This window comes from Galleria mellonella, unplaced genomic scaffold (genome assembly GCF_026898425.1).
Source record: "Galleria mellonella isolate WM207_F2 unplaced genomic scaffold, CSIRO_AGI_GalMel_v1 utg537, whole genome shotgun sequence".
Lineage (NCBI taxonomy): Eukaryota > Metazoa > Arthropoda > Insecta > Lepidoptera > Pyralidae > Galleria > Galleria mellonella.
Genome location: NW_026442112.1, coordinates 1 through 19401, shown reverse-complemented (window position 1 = coordinate 19401; position 19401 = coordinate 1). Strand labels below are relative to the sequence as shown.

General features: G+C 32.4%; 2 protein-coding genes across 3 annotated transcripts; both read right to left on the bottom strand.

Moving 5' to 3' along the window:
- Window positions 1-560: 560 nt before the first annotated feature.
- On the bottom strand, window positions 561-10534 carry LOC113514112 (ribonucleoside-diphosphate reductase large subunit). 2 transcript variants are annotated; one of them, XM_052898750.1, is made up of 5 exons: window positions 10256-10534; window positions 7618-7706; window positions 6824-7001; window positions 5282-5481; window positions 561-4136 (listed from the first exon to the last, which is right to left on the bottom strand). In XM_052898750.1, exons 1-5 carry the CDS (start codon window positions 10293-10295, stop codon window positions 2247-2249), a joined length of 2397 nt encoding a protein of 798 aa, XP_052754710.1. In that variant the 5' UTR covers window positions 10296-10534; the 3' UTR covers window positions 561-2246. The 2 variants fall into 2 exon arrangements, with proteins under 2 accessions (XP_052754710.1, XP_052754712.1); XM_052898752.1 differs by lacking the exon at window positions 10256-10534 and adding an exon at window positions 8871-9064 and having other exon boundaries at window positions 562-4136.
- Window positions 10535-12802: 2268 nt separating this feature from the next.
- LOC128201532 (uncharacterized) lies at window positions 12803-14716 on the bottom strand. Its single transcript, XM_052898806.1, has one exon. It carries the CDS (start codon window positions 14714-14716, stop codon window positions 12803-12805), a length of 1914 nt encoding a protein of 637 aa, XP_052754766.1.
- Window positions 14717-19401: the final 4685 nt, after the last annotated feature.

Below are 19401 nucleotides of genomic sequence, written 5' to 3'. Positions count from 1 at the left end.
AGGAACCGCCCTAGACAGAAGTATGTCGATCAAATACGCAACGTGCTGGAGAAGAGCCAAATTAAAAGTAGCTATAACCGGCGAGCGTGTATAAAAAGATTAATGAATGTGGAATAAGCGATAGCGAAGCATTTGGCGTTCCATTGTTTCTGTCTACCCTAATGAGAGACAAGCGTCCCAGATATGTATGTATGATACGCCACCTATAAATGGTCTATTTCATACTTCTCAAATCCAAACGCACAAAGTAGCAGACAAAAAACTAGTAAGTAGTATAATAGAATTATAGATAGAAATTAAACTGCATATTTGTTTTTATTGAAATATAATTAGAGAAGAGGTACATTATTTAGCTTTGATGCAATACAGTTAATTAAAATAGAATGATTACTAAAATTAGATATCAAATCATAATTGTAACAATTGTGATCAAGATATTAATAAATTTTCATACAAAAAGCTATTCTTTTTATATATATATATTTTTTTATATATATATATATATATATATATATATATATATATATATATATATATATATATATATATTTACAACACAGGTGGCAAACGAACATGCGACTCACCTGATGGTAAGTAACTACCGCCGCCCATGGTCACCCACAACACCAGCGGCATATATATATATATATATATAGTAGCGTCATTTATTATTATATTGTAATTTTATTGTAACTTACATATTAAATTATAGCTAAATATACAATTGAAACTACCAGCCATGTGCAACAAACTGTTAAATCAGTTACCACCGGATAAATTAATAGCTAAAATAAAAATTGTGATGTTTTAACTTTGACAGTTAACATTTAACAGATAATTTTTGGCTACAGTCACATTGTTAAATTTGCCTCAAAGAAAATCTATTACTTGTAATATATAAAGAAAATTTTACTTGTAATTATTTATAATTTATTTTTCGAGTTTACACAATTATATCTGTATATTTTGTGATTAATTTTTTAGTCTTGTTCTTCTATATGAATTTTAAAAAAATGTGATTACGCCGCGGTAATGATAATAGCATGATAATACGAATATTTACTTTATCTACACCAACAATATTTTTATATAGATATAATTATATTTATATAGTGATATCAGGCATATTTTTATCACAGGCTATATTTTTATTATAAACACTAGTATCGTGAGAACAAATTATTACCATGCTATTATTACAACAGTAAAACTTTTACTTTTCGATGATGTACATAAAATTAGATAGGTTAGTCGGTTATCGTCTAAATTACTGGTTAGTGTAACTGTTAACTGTCAAAATTATTATAAATTTGATACATTCCGCTGTAAGGAGCATAAAACACTGCATCAAAATAAGATTTTTTTTTATACCACTTAGAATGGCAAACAAGCTGACGGTCTACCTGATGGAAAGTGGTAACCGTCGCCTATAGACATGAGCAGTACCATGGACATAACAGAGTATACCGTTTCGTCCATGATACCCCCCATGCGTTGCCATTCCTGAGGACTCAGGTGTTATTCCTCTGTACCCAGTAAATTCACGCCATATCCCACCCTTCAAACCGAAACACAGCCATGCAAACACAACTGCTTCACGGTTGAAACACGAATGGGACAGAGGTACCCAAGCAATCGACTTTTGTACAAGGTCTAAAATAAAATGACAAATTTTATATTTATACTACTTGAAAATGCTTGCATACTAATCAATTACATGGCTAAGTACATATTCTTGTATTAAGTTCCTGGTAAAAAAATAATAAAAAAAACCAGCACATTTGCCAGCTTTTTTTCACAAGACTGCATCAGGTTATATTCATATTTACTTATTCAATAACAATCATACAATTGTGTTTGAAACATCCTAGCCAAAATTATTCATACATGGGGAGGGGGATTGTTAGCAATGGAGTTTGACAGCCCCATTGCTAGCAATATCAGGTCAACCTTCACGTGGTTCCCCCTGGAAACCATCGTGAACAATTCTCGTTGAATTCGTCACGATGAGCTAACTGACCTGTTTCATTCTCATCTATCATCCGTCACTGGTGCCCCGCCGGTGTATACCGATAGCGCGGGTGGGGTTACTATTTCATTATCACCTATAAAAAAAAAACATTATTCATACATCCTAGCTAACATGTTTGTGATTTTGTCTGATAAAATTATTAGGCAATTATATCTCAATTTTGTAAGAAGTTTTGGAGGAATTCTAATTAAAATATATTTGCAAAGGACACTGCTTAAGATCCACAACTTAAACATTCGTCTTTGTTTTGCAAAGAACATGTAATGGCTGCCATGTTAGCATCATATGTGTCAGAATTGCCATTTGTAACTTTGTTGCGAACTTTCGACTTATCTACTGTAAATTGGATAGCATTAGCAGCCGGTTTCGTACGTAGATAATACATTCCAGTTTTTAAACCCATTTTCCATGCATAAAAATGAATAGATGTTAATTTTCCATAGTTTGGCTCAGCAACGTGAATGTTGAATGACTGACTTTGATCTATAAATGCACCTCTGTCTGCAGCCATTTGTATAGTAGTTTTCACAGAAATCTCCCATACAGTTTTGTACAAATCTCTTAAATCCTTGGGAATTGTTTCAATATTTTGAATAGAACCATTATTGTGAATAATGAGATTCTTCATATCTTCATCCCACAACTCTGCTTCTGTCAAATCGTTTAACAAGTGATGATTAACCACTTGAAATTCACCTGACAAAACTCTTCTTTGGTAAATATTTGATGTAAATGGTTCAAATGATTCATTGTTACCAAGAATTTGAGCTGTTGAAGCAGTAGGCATGGGTGCTATCAATAAAGAATTTCGTAGACCATGTTTAGCAATGTTTTCTTTTAAAACTGCCCAGTCCCAGAGATCTGTAGGGGTTTTATTCCACATATCGTATTGCAATATACCTCGACTTGCAGGACAACCCGCATAAGTTTCATAAACACCAAATTTTTCAGCCAATTCACAACTTGCCTCTAAAGCTCCGTAATAGATTGTCTCAAATATTTGTTGATTTAGTTTAATGGCAGCTTCACTTTCATATGGTATCCGCATTATAACAAATGTATCTGCTAACCCTTGCACACCAATTCCGATAGGTCTATGCCTCATATTTGAGTTTTTAGCTTCTACAACTGGATAAAAGTTAACATCAATTATTTTATTCAAATTCCGAGTAACTGTCTTAGTGACTTCTTTGAGTTTAGTAAAATTATAAGTTTTATCATCATTTACAAACATGTTCAAAGCAATTGATGCCAAATTACAAACTGCAATTTCATCTGCTGATGTATACTCTACAATTTCCGTACAAAGGTTGCTACATTTTATTGTTCCCAAGTTTTGTTGATTACTTTTTCTATTGCAAGCATCTTTATACAGCATATATGGTGTTCCAGTTTCTACCTGTGCTTCTATTATAGCTTTCCATAAGACCTGTGCTTTCACTTGTTTTACATAACGATTTTCTCCCTCATATTTTTCATATAGAGCCTCAAACTCTTCTCCCCAGCAATCTGCTAAACCAGGACAATCATGAGGACACATCAAACTCCAATTTTCATTCTTTTCTACTCTTTTCATAAACAGATCGGGTATCCATAAAGCATAAAAGAGTTCCCTAGCCCTCACTTCTTCCTTTCCATGATTCTTCTTCAGATCTAGAAATTCAAAAATGTCAGAGTGCCAAGGCTCTAAATATATAGCAAAAGCACCAGGCCGTTTATTTCCACCTTGATCAACATATCTAGCTGTATTGTTATAAACACGCAACATGGGAACAAGGCCATTTGAGACGCCATTAGTTCCTGCAATGTAGGTGCCTTTGGCTCTGATACAATGCACGTGCACTCCAATACCTCCAGCCGATTTAGAAATAAGAGCACACTGCTTTAAAGTGTCATATATGCCTTCAATGCTATCATCTTTCATAGCGACAAGGAAACAAGATGACAACTGAGGGCGAGGTGTAGCAGCCGAAAAGAGAGTAGGACTCGCATGCGTGAAATATTTCTCCGACAACAAGTTATAGGTGTGAATCGCATCATCTATATCTTCGCCATGTATACCTATCGCAACACGCATGAGCATATGTTGAGGCCTTTCCGCAACCTAAAAAGTTTAAGATGTTTAATTAGATGTATGTATTTATTTCTATGACACTAATAAAGTAATTTGAATATCTCACTGTTCGACTTAATGCAGTTAAAACTATGACTTTAGGTCTAATCCAGTTATACTTAATCTACGGCCCGTTAATCTTTTCTACGCGGCTCAGAGCCTAGTTCAGTATTTTTAATAGTATAGCTTTATTAAAATTGTAAAAAAAATATTTATGAATTTAAATATATATTGTTATATTCGTAATATGAACAAAAATGTTTAATGCATTCGCTGTCGAGAGCGCAAGTGGGGGTATTTAATATATGTTTAACAATTTAGGCTAGACAACTATTGCCCGCAAGTCGTAGCAGTACCAAGTATGTGGCTAGCGAGGAAAATGGTCGAGTATTATCTAATGTATGAATATGGAATATTGGTCAGTAATTTTTTTTTTATATATACAACTTAGAATGGCAAACAAGCTGACGGTCCACCTGATGGAAAGTGGTAACCGTCGCCTTTAGACATGAGCAGTACCATGGACATAACAGAGTATACTGTTTCGCCCATGATACCCCCCATGCGTTGCCATTTCTGAGGACTCAGATGTTACTCCTCTATACCCAGTAAATTCACGCCATATCCCACCCTTCAAACCGACAGAGGGACAGAGATACCCAAGCAATCGACTTTTGTACAAAGTCTCCCTCTGGTTTTCATTGTTTTTATTACTCCCATTTAATAATATCACCTTTTTAGGTTTGACTTTCAATAGATCTTAATGAAAATATAAACAAACAAATAATTTTACCCGACAAAAAACAAACAATCTTTGATATCCAATAGGAGTACAAATAAAACATCGATTAAATGATGGAAAGTTTCAATTTCTTAGCGATTTTGTTTAGTGTTTATGTGATAATTTCAACAAAACTTGCTTAGTTTTTCATCAACTTCTATTGAAATAGACTTTACAATTAAATATTTGATTGACCTCAAATTACCTTCTAATATCTTTTTCTGTGGTTTTGTAATGTATTTCCTGTACCATATTGCAAGGTGTACCATGCAACATGGCACATGGCATGGTAAAACGCGGTAGATATACTTTAGTACACAATTATTATAATTTAAAATTGTCATTTTATAGTTACCTTGTTGTTTATTTTTAACAGGTATGATCTTTCTAGAGTCTTGAATCCAAAGTAGTTATATTTAAAGTCTCTGTCATAGACAATGGCAGAGTCCAGTCTCTCTTTGTGTTTCATAACTACATTGTAATGATAATCGGAAATCATCGGTGCTCTTTTATTAGTATGCGGATTAACAATATTATACAAATCTGTAATCACATCTACAAACAAAAAAGTGAATAAGCATACATGGTTAATATTTCAAATATATGTATAATAATTATTAGACTAAATATATTTATATATGACTTGTTGCCTCGTAGCCTTCCACGTCCTGTAAATATTCCATTCCTTCTTACTTTAGTCCACTCTCCTCTGGTTAAGGTACTGACAAAATTTATATTTACTAATAACATAAAAATTTAAAATATATGTCTCTCTTTACACTTCTCGTTTTTTCATTCCTTCCGCTTATTGTCCTTGCTATAATACACTCATATGTATATACATATCATATTAAATTTATTTTTCCTTTGCATGTACATAACATATCTTGTGTTGTCCTCCTTTCCAGAGAACTCAACTGAATGATTTATCTACATTACTGAAAAATATCATAATATAAATTACACGGAGTCTTCTCTAACCCCGACATTGGCAAAAAATCACCATTGCCTCTACGGTGGAAGTCATTTTTTATAAAGAAGAAGAAGAATTGTACCATGAACACTGTTATATTTACATGGCTGTTGCGGTTTAAAAGGTGGAATCAAAAACTAAATAATAGGGTGGAATATAACAGTGACATGGAGGAATAACATATTAGTTTTCAAGAATGGTAACACATAATGGGCAACGTGGGCGTCACATGTATTCTGTGCTGTCTATGGTGCTATTCATGTCTTTAGGCGACGGTGACCACCTTCAATCATGAGAGCTGTCAGCTTGTTTGCCATTTCAATTTATATAAGAAAAAAGTAATTCACCATCATGTTTTTTTTTTTTTTTTTTTTTTTTTTTTTTTTTTTTTTTTTTTTATAGAACTTAGAATGGCAAACAAGCTGACGGCCCACCTGATGGAAAGTGGTAACATAGACATGAGCAGTACCATGGACATAACAAAGTATACTGTTTCGCCCATGACACCTCCCATGCGTTTCCATTCCAGAGGACTCAGGTCTAATTCCTCTGTACCCAGTAAATTCATATCCCACCCTTCAAAAAACACAGCTATGCAAACACAACTGCTTCACGGTTGAAACACGAATGGGACAGAGGTACCCAAGCAATCGACTAGACGCTAGAAGCTAGACGCAAATTTGAATACTCCATAAAATAGAATATAAGGCACCAGTAGCCTAAAATCTCGCTGCAGATATCAATTAAAATGTAATAGAATGCAACCAGAGGAGGAGGAATATTTACTGTTCAATTAAATTAAAACTAAAATGTAGTGTATATTTTATCTTGATAAGCTATATAGAAGAAGTTATCTACTTTCAAAATCCACGCCTACGCAGTTGTGGGTAAAAAAAACTACTTTTAGAATGAAAAGTAAATTACCTGAAAATTGTTTCTTAGTTTCCTTGTGTAAATTAGATATGGCCAATCTTGCTGCTAATATTGCATAATCAGGATGTTTAGTCGTCATTGTTGCAGCTGTTTCAGCAGCAAGATTGTCCAGTTCCACAGTTGTAACCCCCGAATAGATGCCACTTATGACCTTTAGTGTTATAGATACCTGTTTCATACGAAAACTTACTGGATTTTTTACAGAACAAAAAAAAATTAATATTCCAAATGTAGGGCAAAGGCCTCCTTTCGCTTATTCCAATTTTGTCCTCCTTTCTTCTAACTTTCTCGAATAAAGACAATATAAATTATTCAAAATGTTTAAATTAGATTTTAAGAATTTACTGAACTATTTATAAGACTTCATAAATTACCATATGATCCAAATGTGTTAGTAAAGGAAAATGTGCTACATTTGTAACTTTAGTAGTTCAACATAGCTAACACCTTAAGTAAATAATGTGCTGCTGCAAGATATCTACTAGTCTCGCCCCTAGCTAATTTAGTTTCCCTTCCGTCTTTTCTTTTCCCCTAGTCATCCCCACAACAGTCTGGAAGTGAATAGAAGCGAGACAAAGAACCTCCATGGCGCAATGGTGGACATGTTGCATTGCATAAATGAGGATACAAAATCGATATCCAATTTAACGAATTTAGGAAATTAACTTTTTTGAACTGTCTCCGATTCTGTCAGTAGGCATTTTTTTTTATTTAATATTTTCAACAGTTATTACAATGATAATATTATTTTAAACATATCATTTTTACAATATTTACAAACTTACTGGATCTACAAAATCCATGTTTAATCCATAACAAAGCTTTTTGATTCTCGATGTGATTTTATCAATGTGAACTTCCTCCATTCTACCGCCTGAAAACAAAATATGATAATTAAATTTTCACTGTATTTCTCATTATCAGAAATTATTACATTTTATTAAGTTTTTACAGTGAATTTCCATATTTATATGATTTTTTTATTACATTAATAGCTAACCCGGCAAAAATTGTTTTGCCTTACCATCTCCTACTGTGTCTATTTTTCTCAATGGAATAAACACTACCCTATCCCAAACAAAACAAACATTTACAAAAATTTTATTAAAATCAGTTGGGCAGTTTCGGATTTAGCGCAAAACTTTGCGCGCTTTACTTTGTTTAAAATATTCTGTATAAAAAAAGTTTCAGTTTATAAATACATAAATTTCATAAAAATGATAGGTATATTATTTTTTACAGAAAGGTAGTACTTAATTAAGTATAATAATTAGTTAAATACCCTACATGATTAAGTATACAATACTTGCAAGGAATAGTAATATTAGACCATATACCAAATATTATGCCACCTAGAAGTGATCTAGGTGTTTCATTGATTTTCCTACTTCTAAAATCCATGTGTACAAAGTAACAGCCAAAAAGCTGTATTATTACAAAATCAATCAATATTTTCAATGTACTAATTCTATATTTATAACAAAACATATTGTATCAGTCATTATCTGTGTACTGCTGAATATAGCCTTCTCCATAAACGGGATTTTGCCAGTAGTTACCACAATTGGCAGGCAGATTGACAACAGCAGTTTAAATTTTAGTGATGTTTTAAAAGGGACACTGCTACATGTAACATAAGATCCCTTGATGGCCTCTTACTGAAAAGGAAGGGGTGGCCTGCTCGGTACCTACACGGCAATGAAACATATACTACCTAATATTCAGTATTAGGTTAAATAAGATAATAGTAACCAAATACTGATTAATATTGTGCAAATCTAGAACATTATTATACATAAAAGTAAAAATAAGAATTTTCCAAATCTGTTTATAACTGAAGTTATGAGATAACAAATAAAAAAATTACAACTGAATTGAAAACCTCCTTCTTTTTTAAGTCACTTGAAAAAGATCATATATCATATTTTAAACAAAAGTGGGTATTTCTATTAGTTGTTTAATACTCAAAGTAAAAGCTCTACATAAGTTTGAGACTAAATGGTATATATTTAGTGGTAAAAAAATAATATAGGTATACCTCAGAGTTTTCACTCAGTTATCACTTAAAGTCCTTTAAAACTTTGAAATAAACACTTTTATCTTAGAATATAATGTTTTGGAACTGATAAAGAAAGACAAACTTCTTTATTTAATAACTATGCAATAAGTTGAAACTATAAGAGCAAGGACTATAAGTACTAATATAGGCAGAAATAACGCTCCCACCAATTTAATAATAATGCCACATAACAAATTAACAATAAGACAATACTTAATTTATATATGTATGTATGTATGTATGTATATATGAATATTATTATGAGTCAATTGTTGATAAGAATTAAAAATAAATTATGATTAAACAATGTTAGTATACTATACTAATAATGTGTTAGGGAAATCCCCTTTTGATTACAAACATGATGGTTATACCAGGTAAAATCATCATATCATTCAAATCATTGAACAGATAAATAAAGAACATTTTTATTTATTCTTCACATAACACCTCATTATTTTATTTATTTATATTTTTTATGTTATGGCACCATCCGGGGCTTCAATGATTTTGCCAATATCAACATTGGAAAAGACACTGCACATTTACCATTGATGTGATAAGATTTCCTTATCCATGTGCATTGAATATCTACACCAGGGATTTTTCAGGAAAATTATTTATGATAATTAAAAGAAGAAATTATAATTTTATATTATATTTGGACTGAAATTTTTCTAAGACATATACAAAAGGAGAAAAAACTAAAGTTAATAGATACTTGACATTAATAGGGCAACAAAAATTATAAGGGAGAGTGTTATATAGAGGGACTAATATACTGAAGCATTTAAGTAGTATGTGCTGAATAGTTCCTTCGTCTAGTCCACACTTACATAGGCCCATGTTCTATAATCTCAATTTGCCCAAAAATAGTGGAGAATATACATGGCCTAGACATAATCTAATAACTAGAAAAGAGGTTAGTTTGGGGAGTCTCCAATATATAAAAAAAAAAAAAAAAAAACAGTTTAGTGGGTAAAATTAACTGTATTTCAGAATAAGGTTTGTTATTTTATTTTATTTTATTTTTATTTATACTCATACTCGTAACTATTGTTAAGAAATGTTAGAACAATCTGTCAACCTCTAGAATATCTGTGACATCCAAGCAATGTATGAAATATCCATTTACACTGCCTAGGTAATTAATACAGTCCTAAGGAATTGTATAGAGTACCTGCTGGTTTCCCCGCAATGTACAAAATATAAATTTTAACTAATACGATAGAGCTTTCTACAAGCAGTTGCAGAATTTATCCATATTTGTGTAAATTGATATTTTCCACCCTAATTAGGATTTTTATATTTGCGAACAATAGAAAACTAATAGTAACGTTATTTCTATATATTTATACCCTTACCTCTTTTTAAAACGTACAACTTATTCATCTTTCCAACCATTATAATCTCAGTTCACTCGAATGTCCAACAGCTATTTAACAAACAATTTACTCAATTTATATACACCTTTATCTTGTAAGGACAACCCAGTTGATTGATTATTCGTTTATTACCTATTGTATTAGTATTATTTAAAATTTTGCAAGTTTTCGGTTAATATTTAACGCACTAAAACATTTGACAAAAAAATGCGCGGGAAATGAAATTAATCACATAGCAAGTAATCGACACATTATAAGAGTTGGCACCGATCTTATATCAAAGGAATCTAGAGAAAAAAAATAAAATTGAAAAGTATGTTACCTTTTTAAAGTAACAACACAATGAAAATAAAAAAAATACTATTCATAGTGTTGTATCACTATCTATATATGCCTTTATCCAATGTATCGATAGTTGGCATAAAAATTCTACTTAATTCATAATATAATGTTAAAAAAAAACATGGCCTGTAGGCCATATAACGAATATCTATATTATGTTACATTATTTTACTCTACTACAATTTTTTATCCATTTTTTTTTTCAGACGAATAGTGCAAATTCCCTTTAGCGCATCAAACAATAGTTGAAAGTATTATGCCGAGTCAAACAGCATCTTAAAAATACACATATTCAGTTCTAAAGAATATATACGTATTATATTATGCGTATAAGAGAAATAGTTCTGTTTGTACTTATTTATGTACGTATGATTATTTTGTGTATGTATCATTATTTTTTTATTTTAAAAGACGACGTTTTAACGGGAAACAGAATTGTTTGTTAAATATTAGCATCAATTAATTTTATAGGTTCAGCAAAATTTGTAATATTACATAGAAATCAGCTCTGCTTAATTACATTAATCATAGAGTAATAATTACTTAAATTTATTTAATTAAGGGTTTGGTATTAATCTCCAAGAAACTGATTTAGGCTATGTTTCTCGGGTTTGTCCTAAATGGCAGAGTAAAGAGAAGAACAACGACCATTCTCTATCGATGCCTAGTCCTTCGGCAGTTGCTTTCGTTCGTCGGGCTAAGCGAGATGGTAATGAGATTATAGCAATATGGAATTGAGATAATCTTTTTACAAACCCGCTGGCATCAATATTTAATCGCAGTATATTGTTAGGATCTGGATCAGATATGGAAAACAGCTGTAATAGTTCCTATACATAAAGGTGGAGCTAAAGATGATCCCAACAATTATCGTCCAATATCACTCTTGCCTGCGTTTTCCAAACTTCTAGAGAGTATTTACAAGCGGCTAGTTAGGTTTCTACAGGAAAATCAAATTTTAAACAACAACCAGTTCGGATTTCGTCAGAGTAAGTGGACTGAAGATGCTGTGATTTTTTTTTTTTGGCGGATACTGTTGTCGATCATCTGGATGAGGGAAAATACTGTATTGGTGTCTTTCTTGACCTTGCCAAGGCATTCGATACGGTTTCGGTTTCTACGCTTCTGAGGAAACTCAAGAGTTACGGCATTCGTGTTTTGCTTTTAAACTGGTTCAACAGTTATTTGTCACAAAAAACCAATGTGTAAAAATAGGTGATCAGAGGAGCGATCTTAACTGTGTACCCTTTGGTGTACCTCAGGGAAGTATACTGAGTCCTGTCTTATTTACTTTATATATTAACGATATTTTAAACGCCCAGCTGCAGAATTGTGACATAATATGTTACGCAGATGATACAGCTTTAATTTTTAGAAGCATAATACTTGACGGAAGCTGGTCTTCAGCGAGTATACGAGTGGCTAAATTACAACCTCCTTACACTAAATGCTTCTAAAACAATTCATGTAGTTTCATAAAACAGCTGCATCCCGTCCTCCTACACTGTGTACTCTTAAGGTTCATGCTAATGGCTACTCCCTTTCTGGTGGTAATTTCTCCACAAATTGTAGTTGTAATCAAATTGAGAAAGTTGGCTCGTTAATGTATCTTAGTATTGTATTAGATGAAAATCTAAACTTCAAGACTAATCGTATCAATAATAACTAAACTGGTTCGTAAATTAATTAAAGGAATTGTGAGTAATGTAAACGACCAGTCTCATTGCTATCAATATACCTTGTCAGGTCGACCTCCACGTGGTCCCCCTGGCAATCATCGGGCTGAATTCCAGGTGTATTCATCACAATGGGCTAACTGACCTGCCTTTTCATTCTCACCTATCATCCCTCACTAGTGCTCCGCCAGCGTATACCGTTAGCGCAGACAGAGTTACCATTCCATTATTATCCATTAAAAAAAAGCTATCCAGGCCAAGTGCACAATACACAGATTAAAGAAACAAATAGAATATTCTTTAAGAAATTATGATACAAAACGATATAGACCATAGGGAAATATTGGTTTAATTCAACTAAAAATAACGATACATTGGTATTATTACAGACAATAGTAGTTAGAAAAGGAATGTCACAATCTTAAGTCAATAATAGAAAAACAAACCAGCATTTGTAAAGAGTTTCGTATACTACATTCACCCATCCTTTTTTAAAAAACCTAAGTTATTATAATTCATAATCCCCTAAATAAGCGGGTGGTCTTCTTTCACGAATAAGCCGCTGAGACGAATCGACCACCATTGAAGGCCCAGTGCCATCAGCATTCAAATTGTCGGTTTCAGTCGTGGTGTTGTAGCTCTCGGTATCTGTATCGGTTCGAGATCGATCGGAGTTCTCAATTTCGTCAGTGTTAGCTATATCTCCAACTAATCTATTAATTGGGGCAAGATGTCTATTAGATACAGTATCCTCTCGTCCATCAGCAAAACGTACTAAAGAATAATTTGGGTTGGATTCTAGCAATTCGACTTCTTCTACTAGAGGATCATATTTACTTTTTCTTACGTTTTTCTTCAAAAGTATTGGGCCAGGAATCATTAACCACGAAGGTAAAGAAATTCCATTACCAGATCGTCTGGGAAAACATAACAACTTATCATGAGGAGTTGCATTCGTAGCAGTACATAACAAAGAGCGTATGGAATGTAATGCTAGAGGTAGTACCTGTTCCCAATATCGTATGTCAAGGTTCTTGGATCTTAAAGATAATTGGATGGTTCTCCACAGTGTCCCATTCAATCGCTCAACTTGACCATTTCCTTCCGGATTGTAAGGTGTAGTTCGACTACAAGCAATATTATTTCTTAGTAGGAAATCTTTAAATTCTTGTGACATAAATCCAGCACCACGATCTGAATGAATATATAGAGGCGTTCCAAAAGTAAAGAAGAGGTCCTTTAAACACGTTATGACAGTTCCTGATGATACGTCTTTACACGGGTAAGCAAATGGAAAACGAGAAAATTCATCAACAATAGTTAATATATATTTATTTTCAGTATTCGAAGGTAACGGCCCTTTAAAGTCTAAACTGAGTCTTTCAAATGGAGAAGTAGCTTTGATAAGTCGTCCTTTGCTATTTGCAAATCTAGGTTTTATCTCGGCCCAAATAGGACAACTCGCAGTCATGTCTTTAATCTCTACAAGAGAATAGGGCAAATTTTTAGAACGCACCCAATGAGCCATTCTTGTGATTCCTGGATGGCATAGAGTATTGTGCAGTTGATATAAATTTTTACGTGAAAATGTACTAGCACAAACTCTTGATAATGCATCTGATACTATATTTTGTCTACCAGGTCGATAGACAATATCAAATTTAAAACAAGACAGTTCCAGTCTCCATCTCTCTATTTTTTCATTCTTAATTTTACTTGTATGCTTCTGATTGAACATAAAAGAGACAGATTGTTGATCAGTTATTAAAAGAAAATGTTTTCCAATTAAATGATGACGCCATTTACGTAGACTTTCAACAATCGCTGATGCTTCCTTCTCTATTGACGAATGGTTTCTTTCAGAATCTGTTAAGGATCGGGAAAAAAATGCTACAGGGCGTCCATTTTGCGAAAGCGTTGCTGCCAAAGCATGATCAGAAGCATCTGTTTCGACAGTGAACATTTGTGTGTCGTCAATTGCTACCAAAGCTGCATTTGCAATATCTTTCTTGATACTTTCAAATGATTCGCTTGCCTCATGTGATAAAGGAAATGAGTTATTCGTTATTAAAGGACTTATTTTCTCTGAATAATTGTTTATCCATCTAGAAAAATGTGCAAACATACCTAATATTTTCTTCAAGGAAGTTAAGTCTGTAGGTGCAGGCATAGAAAGTAATGGTTTAAGACGCTCTTTATCAGGCTTTACAGTGTTATTCTCTATAGTATAACCCAATAAGTTAATAGACTCAGAGCCAAACTTGCATTTATCTTTATTTAAAGTAATTTTATATTTTTCTACTGCTGTCATAAATTTGGCTAAGTTAGCATCATGGGTAAGTTTATCCTTTCCACAAACAGTGACATCGTCTAAGTAAGCATAAGTATCTGTAAGATTTTCATTATCAATAATATATTGCATCGTTCTTTGGAATGCTGATACGCCATTTGTAACTCCAAAAGGTATACGTGTAAATTGATATAATTTACCACATGCTTCAAATGCTGTATAAGGTCTTTCCTTTTGCAGAATCGGCACTTGATGGTAAGCACTTTTAAGGTCTATTTGGCTAAAATATTTATTCTGAGCAATTTTAGATACAAGAAATTCAATGTTCGGCAATGGATACGCATCAAGTTCTTTTAAAAAAGGATGGGTGAATGTAGTATACGAAACTCTTTACAAATACTGGTTTGTTTTTCTATTATTGACTTAAGATTGTGACATTCCTTTTCTAACTACTATTGTCTGTAATAATACCAATGTATCGTTATTTTTAGTTGAATTAATTGATACAAAACGATATAGACCATAGGGAAATATTGGTTTAATTCAACTAAAAATAACGATACATTGGTATTATTACAGACAATAGTAGTTAGAAAAGGAATGTCACAATCTTAAGTCAATAATAGAAAAACAAACCAGTATTTGTAAAGAGTTTCGTATACTACAAATTAAATGACAGGAAATGTAACAGATTTAAGATAGAATATTACTACATATATTTATAGTGAAAGTAATTTTTGTTTCAACAGAACATTAACAAAACAAGTTGCTAGGTAACGCACAGATAAAGAAGAACACTTTGTCGTTAGACAAAGACCTCTTCTTAACAATATTAACAAATATTTTGGAATAGAATTGTTCTTAGGATATTATATATATATATACTTATTATCTCGTAAATATCTGGGCCTCTAGACAAGTGGCAAGCGAATTCGTCGATGGAATCGACATCGCTAGCGAGTCTGTGAATTGGAATGAGTCACCCGGCGTTGCTATCTCATTATATCTTACAAACTCGCTAGCGATGTCGATTCCATCGACGAATTCGTTTGCTATTTGTCTAGAGGCCTTGTGCTTCAAATAAAAAATAAAACAGTCAAAAATATCACAGAATACCTATATTCTAACTCTAGTGTTGCCAAAGAAAATGGACAGGAATTTGCCAAAAATTGGATTGGAATTAGCCTAGTCGCCTAAAACTCGGTAAAATTATTAGAATAGAATAGAATAGAATAGAAATCATTTATTCAAATAAACTTACATTGAAGCACTTTTGAAAAGTCATTACATTTTTTTTAATTTACCGCTCGTTCGGAAAGCTGTCTCATCACAAGAAGAACGAGCAAGAAACTTGCGTGATGCTCTTTTAAATAATTTTATTATTATTTTACATTTTTAAGTTTAATTGTGTGAATACAAACCACCAATTAGCACTAATTCAATTAAATACTCAAAAAGAAAAAAAAAAATTGAATACATAACCAACTGGTTAAACAATTAATAAGAGGAAATCAGTCATAGTGATTAGAGCAGACCAGTCCCTACAAGCAGCACCCGTTCACGAGTATGACGGATGAGCCAGCCATCACTGCGCTCGACCATATTTTAGGGAGCCCAATGACCCGGCCCACCACGCCGCCACAAGTCTGGACATTTTAGTGAGCATGACTACTCAAAACATTAGACCACGTCAAAGCTACTCACAATTGCCATCTGATAGTTATAGTATTCACATTTTACATAAGAATGCATGCGGCAATTAATACAAAAAACCGCTACGCTTTCATATTTCTAAAATTAATCAATTAAATCAAGAAAGCAATGAGAAAATAAAATTATAACGTTGTATGCTAATAAACTAATTATTTACTTGATATGTTGTCATCTATGAATTCGTCTATCCTGTAATAGGCTTTCTTACATAAAAATTGTTTAATATAAGATTTGAATTGCCTCTCTGTCAGATTTAATGCAGATTCCGGCAGTTTATTATAAAATCTTATGCAATTACCATAGAATGAATTACTGATTTTGTGCAGACGGCATTTAGGTAAAATAAGCTTATTTATATTGCGTAAGTTTCTACTTGTACAGTCTTTGAGTTTTTTAAAACTCGCTAAGTTCTTCCGTGTATACATAATATTTTCATAAATGTATTGTGAAGTAACTGTGAGGATATTTGAGTCTTTAAAGCACTGACGTAATGACTCTCTTGAACCCATACCATAAATAGAACGTATGGCTCTCTTTTGTAAAACAAATATAGTATTTATATCGGCTGCTTTACCCCACAGCAGTATGCCATAAGACATTATGCTATGGAAATAACTAAAATATACAAGTTTAGCCGTCGCCACGTCTGTTAATTGCCTAATTCTTCTAATTGCATATGCAGCAGAACTGAGTCTACTGGCCAATTTTGAAATATGGGGCCCCCATTGTAATTTCGAGTCCACTGTTATACCTAAAAAAACTGTATCATTAACAAAATTTACTATTTCGTCATTAAGCAATAACTGTGTATTTATTAGTCTTACATTAGGAAGTGTAAATTTTATACACTTTGTTTTGCTGGAATTTAATAATAGGTTATTACATGTAAACCAATTTAATATTGCAGACATAGCACAATTAACATCGTCTAATTGATTACTTTGACGTCCAATTTTAAACACTAACGAAGTATCATCCGCAAACAGCACTATATCTGCAATTTTCTCTACCATAAAGGGAAGGTCATTTATGTAGATTAAAAAGAGAAAGGGGCCTAAGATTGACCCTTGTGGAACGCCCATCTTAATATTAGCTCCCTTAGATTTTACACCGTCAATATCTACAGTTTGAACCCTATCCTCTAAATAAGTTCTCATTAATTTTAGATCATTATCTCTTATACCATAATGTTCGAGCTTGTACAAAAGCGTTTTATGATCCACACAATCAAATGCCTTTGATAGGTCACAAAAAACTCCGAGTGCATCCTGTGACCTCTCCCAAGATTCGAAAATATGTGTCATTAGCGCAACACCTGCGTCAGTGGTAGACTTGCCGGCGGTGAAACCATATTGCTGACTGTGAAGCAGTCCGTTAACCCTGAAGTGATGTAACATTTGATTTAACATTATCTTTTCAAACACCTTACTTAGAACTGGCAAAATAGATATAGGTCTATAGTTCCCTGGCTCAAATTTATCTCCTGATTTAAATAGTGGGATTAATTTGCTAAATTTCATTAAATGTGGAAAAACGCCATTATCAATACATTTATTAAAAATAGTGGCTAGATATGGAGCAACAATATCTATGAAAGAACTAACTACTTTTACAGACATGCCCCAAAGGTCTTCCGTATTTTTTAAATTTAGCTGTTTGAATATTTTTATGATATGAAAGGGGCTAACATGTGAAAATTTAAATCTTAAAGAACAACAACCGATATTAGTCTCTAGTAATTTTTTTGCTCGAGATTGAGATGAGTCCAGAGAAGATGTAATATCAATCGGAATATTAGCAAAAAAATCTTCAAAAATATTAACTACATCTTTTGTTGTTGTTATTAATTTATTATCATAATTTAATGTAAATTGATTACAGGCTATTTTAGATCTTCCAGTTTCTTTATTTATAATGCTCCAGATGGTTTTAATTTTGTCAGAAGACTGCTTAATTTGTTTATTAAAATAATTAGACTTAGCCATAATACAAACTTTTTAAAAATTTTAGAATAATTTTTTACATAAGTGGTGAATTTGTCATCAAATCGATATTTTTTTTGATCGTATAAATCAAACAAAATATTTCTACTTTTAAGTATTCCTACTGTTGCCCATTCCGTGAATTTAGATTTAACATGAACTTCTTTTTTCTTGAAAAATTGTTCATATTCTCCGGATAAAATATTAATTAGCTTGGTGTAAAGATAATCAGGATTATTACTAGATTGTAACAGCAAATCCAATTTATTTTTAATCGCGCTTTTGTATTTATTAATATTGTAAACGTTTATTTGTCTTTTTGATTTTTTATTATTGTTGACTTTATTGATTTGACTGCTAAACTTAACAACTTGACCACAGTGATCTGAAGGAAGTTTATTTATTATGAATTTTTCTGTATACTCGCAGTTACAAAAAACATTGTCAAGACAAGTAGCAGACGTGGCAGTTACACGAGTGGGTTCATGAAAGACATGACATAAATCAAATGACTGAAATAAACTAATAATTTTTGTACATGTGGGTGTGTTACAAAGAATATCAACGTTAAAATCTCCACATACAATAATTTTTTTAATACTATTAAATACTTTTTTTAAAATATCCTCCATCACCCCTTCAAAAACATTGTAATCACTATTAGGAGGCCTGTACACACATATAAGGATATATTAGTTTCTAGACCCCTTAAATTTTTTTCCAAAGGGGTTAAAATTAAAAAAAAAACTGACATATGACATTTAACCCCATAAAATTACCTGTTCTCCATCTAATAAGATTAGGAGTCTAAGAGAAAATAGTCTCATTTGATTACAATGATTCATGACAATGATTTCTTATGTTGCAAAAGTGATAAATCTAATTGCTATAACAATACAAAATGTATTTCTCATCGCTTCTTTCACTGGGAAAATTATTGTTGCTGTAGCGACGACCATCTCCTCGTTGATAGTCGATGCCATTAGATATGTATTTTTATTTATTCAAATCACATACGAAGACAATATATCGATATTCACGGAAGACATACCAAATTTTGTGGATAATGTGATATACACAGTTGGCGATCAATTGAGTTACCTGCAGAGAGGTGTAATGTTT

Coding starts and splice junctions, on each gene's coding strand:
- LOC113514112 (XM_052898750.1), bottom strand. CDS start 10,295: ATGGTTGGAAAGATGAATAAGTTGTACGTTTTAAAAAGAG. Junction 7,002..7,617: donor ACATGGATTTTGTAGATCCA/GTAAGTTTGTAA, acceptor CGTATGAAACAG/GTATCTATAACACTAAAGGT. Junction 4,137..5,281: donor TGTTAAAAATAAACAACAAG/GTAACTATAAAA, acceptor TAAACTTTTTAG/GTTGCGGAAAGGCCTCAACA.
- LOC128201532 (XM_052898806.1), bottom strand. CDS start 14,716: ATGCAATATATTATTGATAATGAAAATCTTACAGATACTTATGCTTAC.